Source organism: Onychomys torridus, chromosome 8, assembly GCF_903995425.1.
Source record: "Onychomys torridus chromosome 8, mOncTor1.1, whole genome shotgun sequence".
NCBI classification, from domain to species: domain Eukaryota; kingdom Metazoa; phylum Chordata; class Mammalia; order Rodentia; family Cricetidae; genus Onychomys; species Onychomys torridus.
In genome coordinates this window covers 56716708-56733232 of record NC_050450.1, presented here as the reverse complement: position 1 = coordinate 56733232, position 16525 = coordinate 56716708, and the positions used below count along the sequence as shown (strand labels likewise).

Genomic DNA, 16525 nt, shown 5'->3' with positions numbered 1-16525 from the left:
AAACAAAACTTGTAATTTAATAAGAGAATAAGGCTCAGAGTTGTAGCGAACAATGAGAAAGTACTAGTGGTTATTCACTAGTCCACCTCTTCAGGGCTCTGGAACTACCTTATTTGCTTACTCAACTACTGCATACAGCCCTCCTTACCCAAGGGCTCAGTTGCCTGCGGTCCACCATGCTCCAAATGTATACAATGAAAAATTCCAGAAACAAACAGTCCATCAGTTTAAACCGCAGGCAGTCCAGTTCCATTCACCGGAGACCCGGATCTTCCTTTGGTCTGGCATACCCACCCTATACAAGGCCTGTCCATTACTCAGTAAGTAGTCTCAGTGATCAGATGAGCCACCCAGGCATCTCAGGGTTGTATTCAAGTGATATATCCTTATTTTTCTTAATTTTACCAAGGCACACTCTGGCATTTTTGGATATACCAAAGAGACACAGAAAGTTTTTGGTATGTAGAGGGTTTGACACTCTCCATGGCTACAGGCACCTACTGTGTGGCTACTAGGACCGGATCCACTGAAGATAAGGGATGAACTGTCCGGACTTTCTATCTTTTCTGTTTCTCAGCATCTGCCACAGGCTTTTTTGTTGGCTCATTTTTAACTTAGAAGTGTTTCAAGTGCCTAGAGAAGTGTGTGCTCAGTGGTGTGATGTGTGTGTCTGTGAGACAGTGAGAGAGAGAGAGACAGTGAGAGAGAGAGAGAGAGAGAGAGAGAGAGAGAGAGAGAGAGAGAGAGAGGTCCTGGGTCCCTGGGTTTCTGGCACTCACAAACTTGGAGAGCACTGGCAGGTCCTCAGCATGGGTCCATTCTCTAGTATTTTCCCAACTGCAGACCCAAAGAGTCAGGTGTGATAACTCATGCCAGAAATCTCAGCACTCAGCAAACTGAGGCAGAGAATTGATACAAATTGCAGATCAGATGGGGCTATATAGGAAGCTCTAGGCTAGTGTGAGCTACAGTGTAAGACCCTGTCTCAAAAGCAATTCAAAACGAACGAACACACACACACACACACACACACACACACACACACACACACTATATATTTGGTCTCACTGTGTAGTCCAGCGTGGCCTTTACCTTACCCTCTTCTGTCTTACATGTGGGGACTGCAGGTGTGTGACACCACTCCCAGTTTAAAGTGTATTTTTTAGTATAAATTCAGATAAAAAGAATGTGGGAAGCACTGTTTTAGGAACAGAAGAAAGACACCATGGAAAAGGTAGTGGTCCTTGAGCAAGGCTAAATCAGATCCTGACTCAGCCACTCGCTGTGTGATCTTGGGGAAATTATTTGGCCTCTCTGACCTCCAGTCTCTTCATCTGAAAATTAGAGATGAAGAGAGTAATGTGTGCTGGCTCGCTTTTAGAATCTGAAGGAAAGGGACTGGAGAGATGGCTCGGTGGTTAAGAGCACTGGCCTGGCTGCTTTTCCAGAGGTCCCAGGTTCAATCCCCACCCATAGGGCAGCTTACGACCATCTGTAACTCCAGCCCCAGGAGATCTGATACCTTCTTCTGGCCTCTATGGGCACAGACATACATACATGCAGACAAAACACTCATTAAAAAGGAAAATAAAAATAAATCAGTCTGAAGGCAGACCTAAGGCAGGATAATGGAACTCAAGTACAAAACACCACCATAGTCAGCAGTTCCCGGGTTCCTTGTTGGTTGGTGACTGGAATGGGTGAGTGCTGATGCAGGGGGATGGAAAGGGTGGAAGGTCCTGCTTCTCCCTCCCCCAAGAACACTCACACAGTGGAACTTCGGTGGCTCCTGATGGGCAGGCCCTGCTCAGCCCTCACCAGCCGCTGGTAGGAGATCCCTGTGAACCAACAGAGGGGAGGGGAAGGTGGGCTTAGGTCCCAGGCAATCCTCCTGGGCCTCCCTCCAAGCCAGGTTCTGGACAGTCAGGCTGGGAGTGGCCCGTGAGGCTGCGGGGATAAGCTGCAGAAGTCAGCTGCTTTTCGGTCCTTGGGCAAGTGCTTTGCTTTTTTGGACCAGTCACTCTTCCCTTGCAACATACCACCCTGTGACCTCAGCCTTCACACCAGAGCCACCCAGAGTCTCTCTGGCCACCCTCTGTCCCTTCTTGACCACTTTGTCCAGGCCGCGTCCCCAGACTGGGCACAGGCAGCAGGGGAGAAAGGGATGTTATGTTAGAGCCCTCATGTATCCTGGCTCCTCCACCTGGCCTTAGGCAGACAGTCAGTCGACTCTGGTCCTCAGTTCCTCCTGAAGAGTCAGCTGGGGTGGGGGGGAGGGGGGGGGGGAGGGAGACACCTCTAGGGCTGCTCATAGCTGAGTCCCAGGCCCACTCAGCTGCACCAGCGTGGCTTTCCTGGGAGGGAGAACTTCATGAATGGAGAACTCGGGCCCAGGAGGCTGTCAAGTTGTTCCTAGACCCTTGCATAATGTCACTCAGGCCTGGTGTCTTCCTGCAGTGGGGGAGGGTGTGTGTGCCAGGCACCCATCGGCCTCAGATTAGCCAGGCAGCACCCTCTGCCCTCCTCTTCTCTGCCTGGCTTCCCACACCACCTTGGGGACCCGACTCTTGCCTAATGCCTGCTTTCTCTGAAGCTCAGTCTCCATCACAGCCTGCCTGCCTTCCTCCCCTGTGACTTCAAACACCCTAAAAAGGAAACAACATCCAGAATAGTCACAAGGAAGTCCTTGTTGGGGCTCGGGCACCCCTGGCTGGGACTGAGTTGAGGAGCAGGAGGGGATTCCCCTTGGATGCAGGAAAACCAAGAGGGTTATAAACAAACACAAAGACTATGAATTTTGTTTAGTAAATGACAGGAAATCACCAATCCGTGTTCTGATAACCTGGGACCTAACTGCTTTAATTGTTGGCCTTTTGTGTGATGTTTGGTTTCTGTAATTGTCACAAACCCTGAGGTTAGGTCTACTTTGCTAAAGGCATCCTTAAAACTGGCTTCTAGTCAATCCTTAAGAGTCTAAGGGTTCCGGATGCCATCTAGTGGCCATTCACATACATTGCAAAGATAAATTCTAGACTGCTGCACACACAGACGAAAAACAAGCAAATCTTCTGTTGACTTTATTTCCCTTTTCGTGTGTGTGTGTGTGAGTGTGTGTGCGTGCGTGCGTGCGTGTGTGTGTGTGTGTGTGTGTGTATGTGTGTATGTTGCTGAGTAGAGTGTGCTAAGCAAGCACACAACCTCCCTAGTTCTATCTAATGTTGCTTTTATTGTAGGAGTGTGTTTGCATGTGTATGTGTGTCTGCATGTTTATGGGCCTGTACGTGTGTATGAATGTGCATGCAATGTATATGTGCGCCTATGGGGGCCAGGAGTTGGCGTAGGGTGTCTTTCCCAACTGTTCTCCACCTTATAAACAGAGGCAGGGTCTCTCACTCGAACCCAGAGCTTGCTGGTTCTGCTATCTAGCCAGCCAGCTGTGCCTTGGGGATTCCCTGGGTTTGCTTCCCTAGCATTGGGATTACAGGTAGGCTGTCAGTCCCACCCAGAAGTCACGTGGTGCTGGGAGGCAGAATTAGGTCATGACAGCTGAAAGGTAAGTGCTTCACCCACGGAGCAACAGCCCCGTCAATGCTTTGTAAAGGAGCAGTCCACACCTCAGGGGCTTCTCATCTTCACCCCCGGTCCTGCCGCTGTTGACCTAGGATGGACAGCCAGTCACACCCCAAGTCATGAAGTCCCTGTCCCTGAAAATGCCAGGCTGTGGATTTCTGAGCCCACTGCACCCTGTGCCAAGTGTTTGCCCTGGCGCCAAGCCCAACCATCCAGCCTCTTCCTTGTATATGTGTCATTGGACTGCCGGGTATTATTGGCAACTGCAGACCAAGAGAAGACTCACTCTTCTGTGACATTCATGACGAGGACTGCCCTCTGTCACACTACTTCTCTATGCCCATGTTATGCGTATTTCCATCGCCTCATTTTGGGCCTGTGGCACAGTTAGGGTGGGGGGTGCTTCCCATGTACTTCCCTGCTTTATTCTGCAGCACCATTAGGGGAACATTTGGGAAGACACTGGAACCTCTCGGCATGCGCTGAGCCAGAGAAAGCTGTGTTCTGAGCTAATGACCCATCAGAATAATCAAGACCCCCTCAGTTCCAAGTAGAAACACAACCATTTGGTAAAACTCCCAACCCTACCCTGAAGACATCCCTCAGTGTCCTCTGACCTCTCTTGGTGATGGACTCTATTGCTTATCATGAGGTGAGGGGTTTACAGGGATGCACTGGTGGGCTAGGGCCTGAGCTGGGAACATACTAGAATAGACAAACACAGGACTAGGGACTTAGTCCTATTCAGGAAAATCCCCCAAAGGAGCACTGTGCTTACATAAAGACAGGCACAGCTGGGTCTTCCAGGCATAGGGTTCAGCTGTCTTGGTAGGAATAAGGTGTCAAGAAAATGCAGAGGACTTCTCCATGACTTTTGGCATTAAGTAGATGTAGGTTCCCATGTGGAGCACTTGTTAGTGTGTGAGCATGGACAAGCTGCTTGCTGACTGGTTCCTGTTTCGTCATCCCAACAAGGAGTATACTAGTGCCTACACCAAGAGCTGTTCTGAGGATCCATGGGACGGCACTCGCCATGCTGAATACTGTGAGCACACAGTAATGACATCTCTGTCATTATCAACAGCAGAAGAAGCCCTGCTTTGATGGGAAGACTCAGAGGTTAGAGTCATTAGCTAGCATGCACCAAAACAGGGTCCTTGTCACACCGAGGCCTGTGTTCCTTTTCTCACACTTGACTGTATAGCTTGGAGAGGGGAAGTGAATTTCTCACTTACGTACATGATGTTGGGAGTGTCACGTCATCTCCTCACCCAACAGGACTGTATGTGGCCTGGTGAGACAATCTTTGAGGTGTGTATGCTTTGGAAATGGCTGAATGCCTCACCTGGAAAGTACCGATGTCACCAGCCAGGATTCCAGATCAGTCCTTGGCAGGCACGTATGATATTCTGCATCACTGCGTGAGCAAGGAGTCAACTCCCAATAAACACATAGGCTGAAGCTGAGGGGCTCTGCTGCAGGGTTGGTGCCATGGGGGTGGAGTCAAGAAAAAATAGGAAGCCCTGCTTTGATAACCACCCACTTCCTCCATACATATGGAGACTACTAGCTGCTGTCTCCATAGCAACTGAGCCTCTGAGACTTAATTGGGGAAGAGCCTGGCTCTCTGGGTCCCTTGTTATCTCTCTTTTGACCTGGACAGGACCTGTCTCTGAAGGTATCAGCATCTGGATGTTTACTGTCCCTTGCATGATGAAATCAACAGAAGCAGCTCTTCACAGACTGCCCTGAGAGACAGGCAGCGCTGTGTGCCTATTGTTCAGATGGGGAAACCAAGGCTTATGTAAGCTTCACATCTTGCCAAAGGGCCTAGCAGCTGAAGAATAGCAGACTCCAAGCCAAGATTTGGAATCACAGTGGTCTGTTACCAAGTCCAAGAGACCACAGAGATATTGGCCTCTCCTTCAGGGGCTCAAGCTCCCTGGCCTCTATCCCTCTAATGGCCTCCCCTGGCCAGGCCTACTGAGCATGGGAAGGGTCGTGCAGAAATAAGCACCATCAAAACCACACTAAGATATTCTCTAATAAGCCTGCCTCCAGGTCATGCAGAAGAAGGTAACTTTGTTTAACCCACTACTTGCTGGGCTCCGCTTCTGTTACCTTGTAGAGAGAGAAAACCCACAAGTGTGTGGTTTTGTTTGTTTGGTTTGGTTTTTCAAGACAGGGTTTCTCCCTGTAGCTCTGGCTGCCCTGGATCTCACTCTGTAGACCAGGCTGGTCTTTAACTCAGAGAGATCCTCCTGCCTCTGCTTCTCAAGTGCTGGGATCAATAACACGCACCACCAAACCTGGATACTCTCCTGCCTATACCTGTGGGAGCTTTTGAGCTGGTTAGAAATGATTCTCAGGAGAGGCCATAGTTTCCTATTTCAGTTCCGCTTGCCCTCCACAGAGGAATGGGCAGCTCTGTGAGAGCTTCCTGCTCCTGGCATCTGACTTCTTCCAGATCCTTAGTGTGTGTGTATCTGAGACTCTCATAATCTGGGGAAATACCAAGGTCTCTCAGCAATGAGTGGCCACTTCTGGGGCCCCCTGCTTTGAAGCAAAGGGCCCATCCTCCATTTCCATCACCAAGAGCTCCTCTGCCTGGCTCTTGACTCCAAAGCTTAAGCATCCTTTTATCCCAGGGTCATGGCCTCGCCTCCACCTGCCTATCCACATCTGTTTGCTGGGCAGATGAGAACAGTGTTCCTGACCAACAACCCACAAAAGCATCTCAAGGCATAGCGTGCATCCAACTAAGGCTGGCCAGATGGTTATGCTTGAAAGTGGGAAGCAGTTGCCGCAGAGGTGATGTCCCTCCCCTGTGTAACACCTCCCTGGACAGCTTCAAATAAAGGAGCCATTCAGTTCTTTGGTGTGCACAGAGGCATTGGCAAGGCATTTGAAACTTAAATCCTTTCTCTTGAAACTGCAAAAGGAAAGAAAAGCTTTGCCTCCTGGAAAGGGACCCCAGTCAACAGCCAGAAGCCAGGACAGGTCCATGACAGAGATGGACCTTATGCTGATTGCTCATTAGGACACTGTGTTAAGTTAGGTTAGCAGATTGCCTACTGAGGATAGCCTGTAACGTCTTTCTGGGTGCAGTAACTTCTTGGGGACTTAGATCTCTTAATTCTCCACCCAAGTACCTACTGTGAGGAGAGGACCATCTTATAGGAAGACATAGGGGTTCACCAGCGCCCCCCACCTGCTTTACTTATTTGTATTGACTGGTTGTAGGGACACGGATGGCAGAAGTTGAGGCACAGACAGATTGGCTGATTGTGTAGAAAAGTCAGTCATGGACCCCAACAAAGGAATTCACAAAATTTCAGGCCTGAACTTTTCACCACCCCTGGGTCGGGGGATAGGATGTAATGCTGCTGTCAGCTTGTGTTTACTGTGTATGCCGCTGATACCAAATACAACCCAGAGTGGGTAAACATTTCGATGGAAAAGCAAAGGGATTACAAAGTAAAATGTATTGGAGGGTGACTTCTTCAGTCAGCTAGTTAATCAACATCTTTTGATCTAAGTTGCTGTTTTTAGGTATCATTTTTAAAAGATTTTATTTTACTTTTTTATTGTGTGCATATAGCATCTTTGTGAGGGAAAGTGCACATGTGAGTGCAGGTGCTCTGGGAGGCCAGAAGAGGGCGACAGATCCCCTGGAATTGGAGTTGAGGTGGCTGTGAGCTGCCCAATAGGAGTTCTGAGAACTGAATTCAGATCCTCTGCATGAGCGCTATTTGCTGGTAATTGCTGAGCCGTCTCTCCAGACCCCATCTTAGAAAATTGAATAGCATTCTACCAAGTGACTCTGCTACCATATACTGAACTATGGTCATTCTTCAGGGTTTTGCATTGGCTAGTGATTAGGAAGAACACATTTAATGAACATCCTTTCTGCTAAATCTTTGCATAGCTGTGCTTATTCTTCTGGATTGAGTCCTGGGAATGGAACAGCAGCATGAAAGGGTGATACTGGAGCTGAACTAGATCTCTTTCCCATCAATACTGCTATTTTCAGTCTTTCCAAAGTCTGGCGATCTGAGCATGCCCCTCTAATACTGCATCTGCTTTGTTCCGAGTGTGTAGGCATTGTTCAGCCACTCAGGGTTCTTTTTGATGATAAGAATCATGTCCTTGCTAATATTTTCACTCGTGTGTCTGCCAGATTTTTTAACTGACTCAAAAGAACCTCCCTAGGTATAAAATAATTCCTAGCACTATAAATATATTTTTTTTAACTTGGTCGTTCGTGTTCTACTCATGAGACCTCACTTCTGTGCTTCCAGATCCTCACGGGTCTCAGTGGCTTTTGTCTAGGACTGTGTTTGATGGCTCATTTCCAGTCCAGGTCCATGTACCCTGTTTTTGTCTGCTATTTTTATTGTCTTGTTTTCCATGCTTAAATCTTTACTTATCTGCAAGTTATTTTATGTTTGAGATGGAGCTTCATTTGGATTTTTTTTTTTTTGAGACATGGTCTCTTCTAGGTAACCCTGACTGTCTTGAAACTCATTATATAGATCAGGTTGGCCTCAAACTCACAGAGGTCCACCTGCCTCTGCATCCAGAGTGCTGGGATTAAAGGTGTGTACCACCAACACTCTGCTGGATTATGTTTTTTAGGGTTAATTTTAACTCATTTTAAAAATGATCCTGATACTTTTATTACTGGTTTCAGGGTGTCTCTTTGCCATATCATAGCTTTCCTATATTTAATTTGTTTATAGATATTACCTTTTGTTCTATTCATCTATTTCCACACCAGTATGTGCTATTTTAATAGCTTTAGCATTATTAAAGACCTGGTAATGCAAATACTTCCTTCTGTCTTCTCTTTTTTAAATAATCACATAGCAAATGAATAATTAAATGCTTCTGTAGAATATTTATAATTTCAAATAGGCTTTCTTTGTTCCATTTTAAATGGTCTTGTTACATTATTTGATTACATTGATTTGGTTACATTATTTTCATGATACCTGATGTTATTATGATATTGGTCCAACCCCACAATGCATCTCTTCAACTAATGGTCTTTTAGTAATGGCTGACTCCTCTGTGTAGGTTGTTCACATTCTATATTTTTCAGATTTTGTCTCCCTTGTGTTCCCCCTCCCCCCTCCTTAACTCCCTCCCTTCTTCCCTTCTCCTTCCCTTCCCTTCTTCATCTCTTTCTTTTTGAAACAGGATCTCACTCTGTAGCTCAGGCTGGCTCTCAAACTTGCAACTCCTACTTCTGGCCCCAAAGGCAGGGATGTTTCCTACTTGGTGGGGCTGTCAAACGGGGAAGCTTAATCTGCTTGTTTTCCTGATGTGGGTTACTCATCCAGGTGATCGTCTCAGACTTGGATAAGCAATTGGGTGTTATAAAATTAAAATGTTACCTCTTCCAGATGAAGAAATATGTCTAGTCTCTTTTTGCATAGGCAAAATACATATAAGGAAAACCAGAAAGATGCTCGGGTTTAATGGAAATGCTTGTAGCAGTTCACCTGGGCTGTTGCCATATTGAAAATACTTCTGTGGCAATAGTTTCCATACATTGAGAGGTTTTGAATATCAAGAGAGTGTTGGTGCTAAGCAAATGTTTTCTGGCATCTATTGAGATGACTTCCTGGGAATAGAAATGTGAATGGCTCGGGTATGGGGCCGTCTCCCAGCAAATCAGACTTGGTTCTTCTTCTTGCTCTGTCACAGCTTTCTTATGATTCTCATTTTAAAAACAGTGTTTGCAGCTGTTGACATGGCCCAGTAAGAAAGGCTGCTTGCCACCAAACCCGATGACCCGAATTCTCTCCCCAGGACTCACATGGTGGGGGTAGAGAACCGACTCCCAGCTGTCCTCTGACCCCATATGCGCACCAAGGCACACACATGCACCGCCACCCCTACACAAAATAATAATGTGGCTTAAGACAGCAGTCACAGTTTCTCAAGAACTCTTCCATTTTGTTCCGATTTTAGTGTATGTGCTGCTGAAGCAAGCATAAGAACTCTTTATTTTTCAAATCCTAAATATGAACGAACCCGGAAGTACAAAGTCCTTGTTCACACTTGTCAGGACAGCCACCAGCTCCTTCATTCCCAGCAGCAGGCACTGTCCCTGGGAAAGTCATTCTTGCCACTGGCTAACTGCTCCCAGGGCAAACAGAACAAAGGCCTTTTGTCATTATTCTGGAGACTTCTCTGGGTGAGCTGCACAGCCCTGGAGAGCCCCTGGCTGATGAGAACAGAGGTCCAGGAGGCTGCTCTGCCCTCCCTGAATAATTCTTTCTTCAACCACTTCCACATTGACTGTTTTAGCTTGTGCAAGCTCAACCATCTGATGATGGCTAAGTATACCATGAAGAGGGCACTGTTAGCCCCTTACCAGGGCGTGGGTAAGGATGAGGTGGGCCCTATGTGAAGAACTGTTCCAGAAAAGATAGTCACCCTAGTCATGTGATCCCTGGCCCCCTCGGTCCTCACCTGGAGCCTTGAGCTCAGCATCAATGAAGGTGAGCAGCTCTTGGCAGATGCTGCAGTAGGGAACCGGCCAGGCCAGGAAGCAGTGGTAGATGCTGGCCGCCTTCAGAAGGAGGTCTGAATCCGGTGGGAAGTGCGGTGTCTAGGATGGAAATGGGACAGTACGAAGTGAGCTAGGCGAGGAAGAATTCATTTATCTTCCAGGACAGCTTCTGACCCCTTTCTGGAACATCCCACAAAGGGCACACATTCCCCGAGGGCAGGATGCCCCAGGACAAGATCAGGGAAAACGGAACAACAGATGGACAAGATGGTGCCCAGAGTGTCTCTATAGCAACGGGGTTTGTTTTCATCAAAGGAACCACAGTTTTATCCATCCCTTGAGGAAGCCTCTCTGAGAAGCTGTCAGCTCGGAGGTCACTGCAAGTGGTGGCCCTGCTATCACTCATTCTGAGGAACCATCTTCAGTGCATATGCTATTCATATGTAAATATCCTCATGAGAGGCAAATATTTCTACTCTTTGGGCGGACTGAGTTCAGTGTACAAGCAGCCATTTGGTTCATCAGTCTAGTGAAAACCAGGGCTGATCACAGCCGGTCAAGCTGACCCCTAGGGTTAAAGAAGAGGCAGACATAAAAATCTCCCGATGTCATTTCTCGTGACCATGCGGTGACACAGATCCTCACGACGCCGGGCACCATAGCAACCATCTCTAGTGACTAGCAGCGTCCCACAGTGGAGTTACGGAAGGGTCAGAAGGTCAAACCCCTTCTCAGGGGTCATCACTCCCAACGTTCTCTGTGTATCCTTCGAGCTATGAGTCCGGTGGCCCGGATGGAGGCTGCTCCTCCCTCCCCTCCCTCTCAACTCCTGGCCCAGCTGGACTTACACAAAGGACCGTGGAGTAGAAGAGCAGAGCCAGCGGGGCCAGGAGGTCGTAGGTGCCTTTCTCTTGGACCTGTGGAGATGACAGGGAGGTCAAGGTCTCTCAGCCACCGTGCAGCTTGTGGGTGGGAGGCATTCGGAACGGCCCACCATCTCTTCTTTGCTGACCCCCGCAGACTCATTCAGACATTTCCCTCTCTCTCACAACTAATGCTTGAACCCTTTCAAAAATCCCTACCCCCCCCCCACCCCACCCCCCACCCCACCCCCGCCTTCCCGGCTACATAGCAGTGGGTCCTTTACATGTGAGTTTGGGAGCTGAGCTCTCAGGACGGGGAGTGACCCTTGAGCTGGCTTGCTCCAAGTCAATCTGATACCAGGATGATGACCGTGAATGCTGTGATAAGTAATCAACTTAAGTGATGGACTTTCTTCTAGGGGTTACCGACCGAGAGAGAAAATCACCTTTGCAACTCAGTCATGCATTTAAAAAAAAAAAAAAGACAAACAACTTAAAGGAGAATCTTTCATAAAACAGTCAGAGTCTATTTTGGGGACTCAGTCCATTCTGGAACCTCAGCCCAGCTCAGCATTCATAAAAGCCTGCACACTGAGCTGTCAGTGGAGGCCTCAGTTTCCCTTCCTTATCACTATTGCTATGGATCCCTCTAAGAAAGGAGCTCAGCAAACCTCCACCCCTTCCCTCCCTCTAGTCCATACCTTGATTTACAACCTACACGTACCCTAAGAAGGAGCTTGAACCTGGGCCTTTGCAGCCCCTGCTACCTGTTTACACAGGACAGGAAACACAAGTATGGCTGATGGGCTCCCAGGCTGAGCAAGCCATCAGATGGTCCGGGAGCCTCGGAACTGACCCTATGTCTTGACAATACACAGTCAATCCTAGCTGGGATCAGCATTGTCTGGTCACCCTCACCTCTCGGGTCTTCTGTAGGATCTGTTCCAGGAGGATGAGAAAGTGGCCTGGGTCCCTGCTGACCAACTCCTGTAGGCTCCAGCAGTTCAGGCACAGTCCAGCTAGACAGGGGACAAGTTAGGCTAATGGTTAGTTTCGCTCTCTCTGGCTAACCACAGGCAAAGGCTACAGAGAAGGGGGTTTATTCTGGAATCCCGCTGTGGGAGAATTGTGCCTGAACATTTCTTTCTAAAGAGAGTCTTGGAGAAATGCCATCATTAAAGGCCCCTAAGCTCCACCAGGACATAACAAAGCCAGATCTGGTGGCACAGGCCTGTAACCGCAGTGTTTGGGAAGCTGAGGCAGCAGGATCATGAGTTCGGGGGCACCGTTGGCTACATAGGTCAGGGCTAGCCTGGGCTAGATAGTGAGACATACTGAAAAGCAATAACAATGATGACAACAGACAAGCCCACAAGACTTAATGACCTGCTTCTTACTCCTGGACCTGCAGGGAGCTCCCTAGCCATGGGGGCTGTTGGTGTGAGCTAGGATCCCTTAGAAGCCAACGAACCTGCTGAGACTCTGCTCCGACACCTCCGGGTGCCTCAGTGGTCTCACTGTCCCCTTCACCCAGCTTTCCTATAGTGGGTGCCAATTCCTACCAGAGGCAAGGAAGGTGGGCCAGAGGTAGAAACGGCTAGAAGACTAAAGACAGGAGCCATGACGAGCTCCACCCCAGACCTAAGAGCAAGACTGTCTGCGACAGTCCCATGGCCTCCCGAGACTGCTCGGCAGTGGAGCCCAGGAAGGGGAAGCTTGATTCACTAAGTTGCAAAGCTCCAAGTACTTGTCATTGTGACTTCCCCAGACTTTCTTAATGTGCTGGTCTCTGTTTCCCTGAAGTCAGCAAGGGCAAACCCCTAAAACTTAAAGAGGTGACCACAGGGCCGGGGCTGCATCAGTCGGGGTGGGGAGTGAATGCCGCAGGACTAGAAGGGACCTGACCTTCCATGCAGCTGGGGGTCCATGCCTCCTCAGGCATGTGAGTGCCTTTCAAACCCCTGGAAGTGCATGCATGTACCTATAGATATTTTTGTTGTTGTTGTTTAAAACTTGCAAAAGGACTGGGGTTGTTAGGTCAGTGGTCGAGCCCCGGCCTGGAAGGCATGAGACGTTAGATTCGACACTCAGTACTGCAGGAAAAGGAGGGGGAAAACCAACTACAGAAAAAACAGCCTTGCAGAAGTCAGATATTTCCATACTTCTTAATTGAACGATGCCTGCCCCCAACTCTATGTAAACTTTGGCTCCATCAAAACCAGGGTAGGAAGAAAGAAGGAAAAGCGTTCTTTACTACCTATATGTGCTAATATGGTGCTAGGGCTTTGCATACAGTCTCTCTGCCCAGTTTCCCATCTTCTAGTCATGATTATCCCCATTATCCAGACAAGAAATTGGGGGTCCCACTAGGACAAGTGGAATGTACAAGGCTGTACAGACAGTGAGAGTTAATCCAAATTTATCTAACTCCAAAGGACAGAGAACACTGGCCACAGAGGTGACACTTGAGCTGAGACCAGCATAAGAAGGGGCCAGTTTCCAGGGAAGAGGGCCAGGCAGCAAGCACAAAGGTCCTGAGGCAGGAAGGAAGCAGGCATGCTCAAGAAGCAGGGGCTGTCTATCTCAGAGCAGCGGGGGAGCTACGTGACAGTACATGAGGAAACCTTCAGCAGCACAAGGCATGCTCATAACTAGGCTCCAGCCTCCAGGGACACAACCACCTCAGCCTGCAGACACCCTGCAGCCTGGCTGAGATTCTCTCTTTGTTCTATTTAGGGAAGAGCAGAGTGGGTCTTCGGAAAGACTCAGAAAAAGCAAACGGTGTCCGGGGAGGGCTGTCTGAAGTCCCAGCTGCTCTTCTGGAGATAGTGGCTGCGTTTCTAACAGGTTCCATTCTGTGTGTCCACAGATGCTAAGAAAACAAGACAGTGCTGGGAGGAGGATTCTGTGAGGAAAAGCAGGAGAGCCTCGTATGGAGGACTTTAAACAGGGGCTGTGTTTGCCTCCTGCCCAGGCAAGGTTTGGGGACTGGCTCACCTGGCACACGGGGATGCAAGCAGAATCTGCTGGCTGCCACACCTGGCCTCTGAGGCTTCGTCCAGATCTGGAATGTCTCCCAGTTCCCAGACCTACCTGACCAGGGTGCAGAACGGTGTCCAAGGCTCAGTCCATGCAAGCATCGCTCCAGGGCATGCTGGATGCGGTCCTCTGTGCATGTTGTGGCTGCTGGCTGCATCCTGAGTCATTGCCTGCATGGGGGATAGACACCTATCAGCTTGTTGGACTCCCTTCCTGGAGAACGTCAGGCTAGGGGAGCCCTCAACCCAGCAGGGCAGTAAAAGTGACAGACGCTCACAGCCCACTTGGGTGCAATGGGCTCTTGTGTAAGGAGGCTTCCAGCTGCCTACAGGGAGGTGGCAGCTTCCAGAAGGTTCATCTGTGCAGCAGGAGATTACCCCCTGTGGCAGAAAAGCTTGGGGTGGAGGAAAAGAGGGTTCTGGAATGGGAACCAAGGGGGACATGGGACATGCCTGCTCACCAGGCAGTAGGGAGTATTGCCAACTACCCAGCAAATGCACAGAGCTGTCCAGAGAATGGCCAAACCTCAGACATCTGGGCAGGGGACCTCCAGGGGGAATCAAAAGCATGTGGGGGTTTTCCTGTGAATTTCCAGACGTGTGTTCCCTAGTCCTGCAGGGTCTTCCTCCACATGCTGGACACCCCAATACCAGTGCTAGGGCTAGGACAAGGGTGGGGTTCTGTCTTCACAAATTCCCCCCAGTCCCATCCCACACACCCTCCTCTCAGAGGCCTTAACCTTCCCGCCTTAACGTCTTGTTGGCAGTCCATCCGGGGCCCTGCATAGCCCTCTTCTGCACTTTTTGCAGACCCCGCAGCTCAGCTAGAGGGCCATAAGGAGGGGACTTCAGAAAGGGTCTTAACACCAGGAGAGAAACTGAGAGCCCCCACTAGAGCCAACCCCATGTCTCGGTTCTGGGGAGGGCTCCCCAGGTCCTTTAGAAGCCATGGCAGGCATCCAACAGAGTGAGGCCCAGATTGGACAATGATTTTTGCCGGTCATGAGATTTGTGGCAAATGCCTGCACTTTCCCCCAAACCTCAGTTTGCTCATCTGTAAAGTGGAGACAGTGATGGTATGGCTGTTAAGGGCTGTGGGGGAGGACCCAGTGCTCTGACCAAGCATATTGTGAGATCTGTATCACGCAACCATCTCTGCCACACTTGCGTGCTCTCAAGGCTTTATTCCGCTGCTGACACTCTCCCAGCCTGTCAGGCCAGGTCATCTGGGAAACCAGTTCTGGGGATCTAAGGACCAACCAGGAAACCAGAAGAGGAAGCAGAACCTCCAAACTGAGCCATGCAAAAGACATGCAAAGAAGGATGAATTCCCTCCCTCAGATCCAGATGGCCATTCAGACCCCAGAGTCCCCACCCTAGGCAAATCCTCCTGCCTCACAAGCTCTCTCTGAAGCAAGCTCTTGGAGAGCTGCCCCACTGATGCCCCTAGAGAGTGATGCATCATGAAACTGGGATGGCACAGTAGCACCCATGCCATCTTTCATTTCCTGACTGCCTACTGTGTGTCCAGGACAGAGCAGGCATTTGTTCCTGGGTGGAAGACACTGACCTCCATCAACTATACAATGATAGGGACTCCTGGAAGATGTCACATGCTATGAAGAGAGTATGGTGTTGGGAGAGGGACAGCTGATCAGCCTACACAAGGTTGTTTAGGGTCTCCAAAGAAGGGATTTAAAGGGAGGTCTAGGGTTACGTAAGGGGCAGAGTATTTCAGAAAAATGAGATATTATTGCCAAGATCTGGGTGTAGGGATGAGCTTGCCAAGGACCTAGACCCTGGAGCCAGATGTCAGGACACTGGAGCACAGCCTGTCCCAGGTCCCATGGCCCTGGAGGCTGGGACAGCGAACTGAGTTCAGAAGAACTTTCATTCACTATTCATGACCAAGCCCCTGAATATTATCGTTGATGATGCCTGGATGCCTTGAAGTATCTGTAAGCCCTTTTGTAACAACGGCTATGTTTGCCTTCAGACCAGGCAGAGTCCACTGGCCCCCAGACAGATAGGGCTGTTTCCTGTGCATGACTCCTTTTTCAGTTTGGGCTGTGCTGGTACCCAGTGTGGCTGAATGACCATGGGGTTATCACCTGTGATGAGCCCCTGCCCTCAGTGACAGCCCAAACACTAGCGCCCTACTCAACCTGTCTGTCAGCTCTGAGCTGACAGCACCCGCTGAAGGAGCCAGAACACTAGGAACCTTCACACAGATGACCTCGGAGAGCCATGCCACAACCCAGCCTTTGTCCTCATAGCTGCCCCACCATCCACCCCAGGCCAAGTTCCTGAGGGAGCCGGGAAGTCACTCCAGCAGGACTTTCACTTTCCACAAGGGGTATATGGAAGCTAGAGTGGATAAGGAGCTTGCTCAAGGCCAGCAGGAGCAAGGCAGAGCTAGAGGGAGGTGCTACTGTTCTCAACAGCTCAGGGGGTGGGCAGGTAGGACTTCCTTTCCTCCATAGCTGTGGCTGAACCCTGACCCCGGGTATAAAGTGCCGAGCGTCCTACAT

At 49.5% G+C, this 16525-nt stretch overlaps 1 protein-coding gene across 3 annotated transcripts in view; it reads right to left on the bottom strand.

The window, feature by feature from the left end:
* Pik3r5 (phosphoinositide-3-kinase regulatory subunit 5) overlaps positions 1–16525 on the bottom strand; it is a 64274-nt gene that overhangs the window by 9790 nt on the left and 37959 nt on the right. For all 3 annotated transcript variants that reach the window (XM_036198020.1, XM_036198022.1, XM_036198021.1), the window contains exons 2-6: positions 14050–14165; positions 11875–11975; positions 10942–11010; positions 10054–10192; positions 1769–1838 (exon numbers count right to left, since the gene is read on the bottom strand). In XM_036198020.1, the coding sequence (XP_036053913.1) occupies positions 1769–1838; positions 10054–10192; positions 10942–11010; positions 11875–11975; positions 14050–14152 (482 nt within the window). In that variant the 5' untranslated portion in view covers positions 14153–14165. The remainder of the gene's footprint in view (positions 1–1768; positions 1839–10053; positions 10193–10941; positions 11011–11874; positions 11976–14049; positions 14166–16525) is intronic.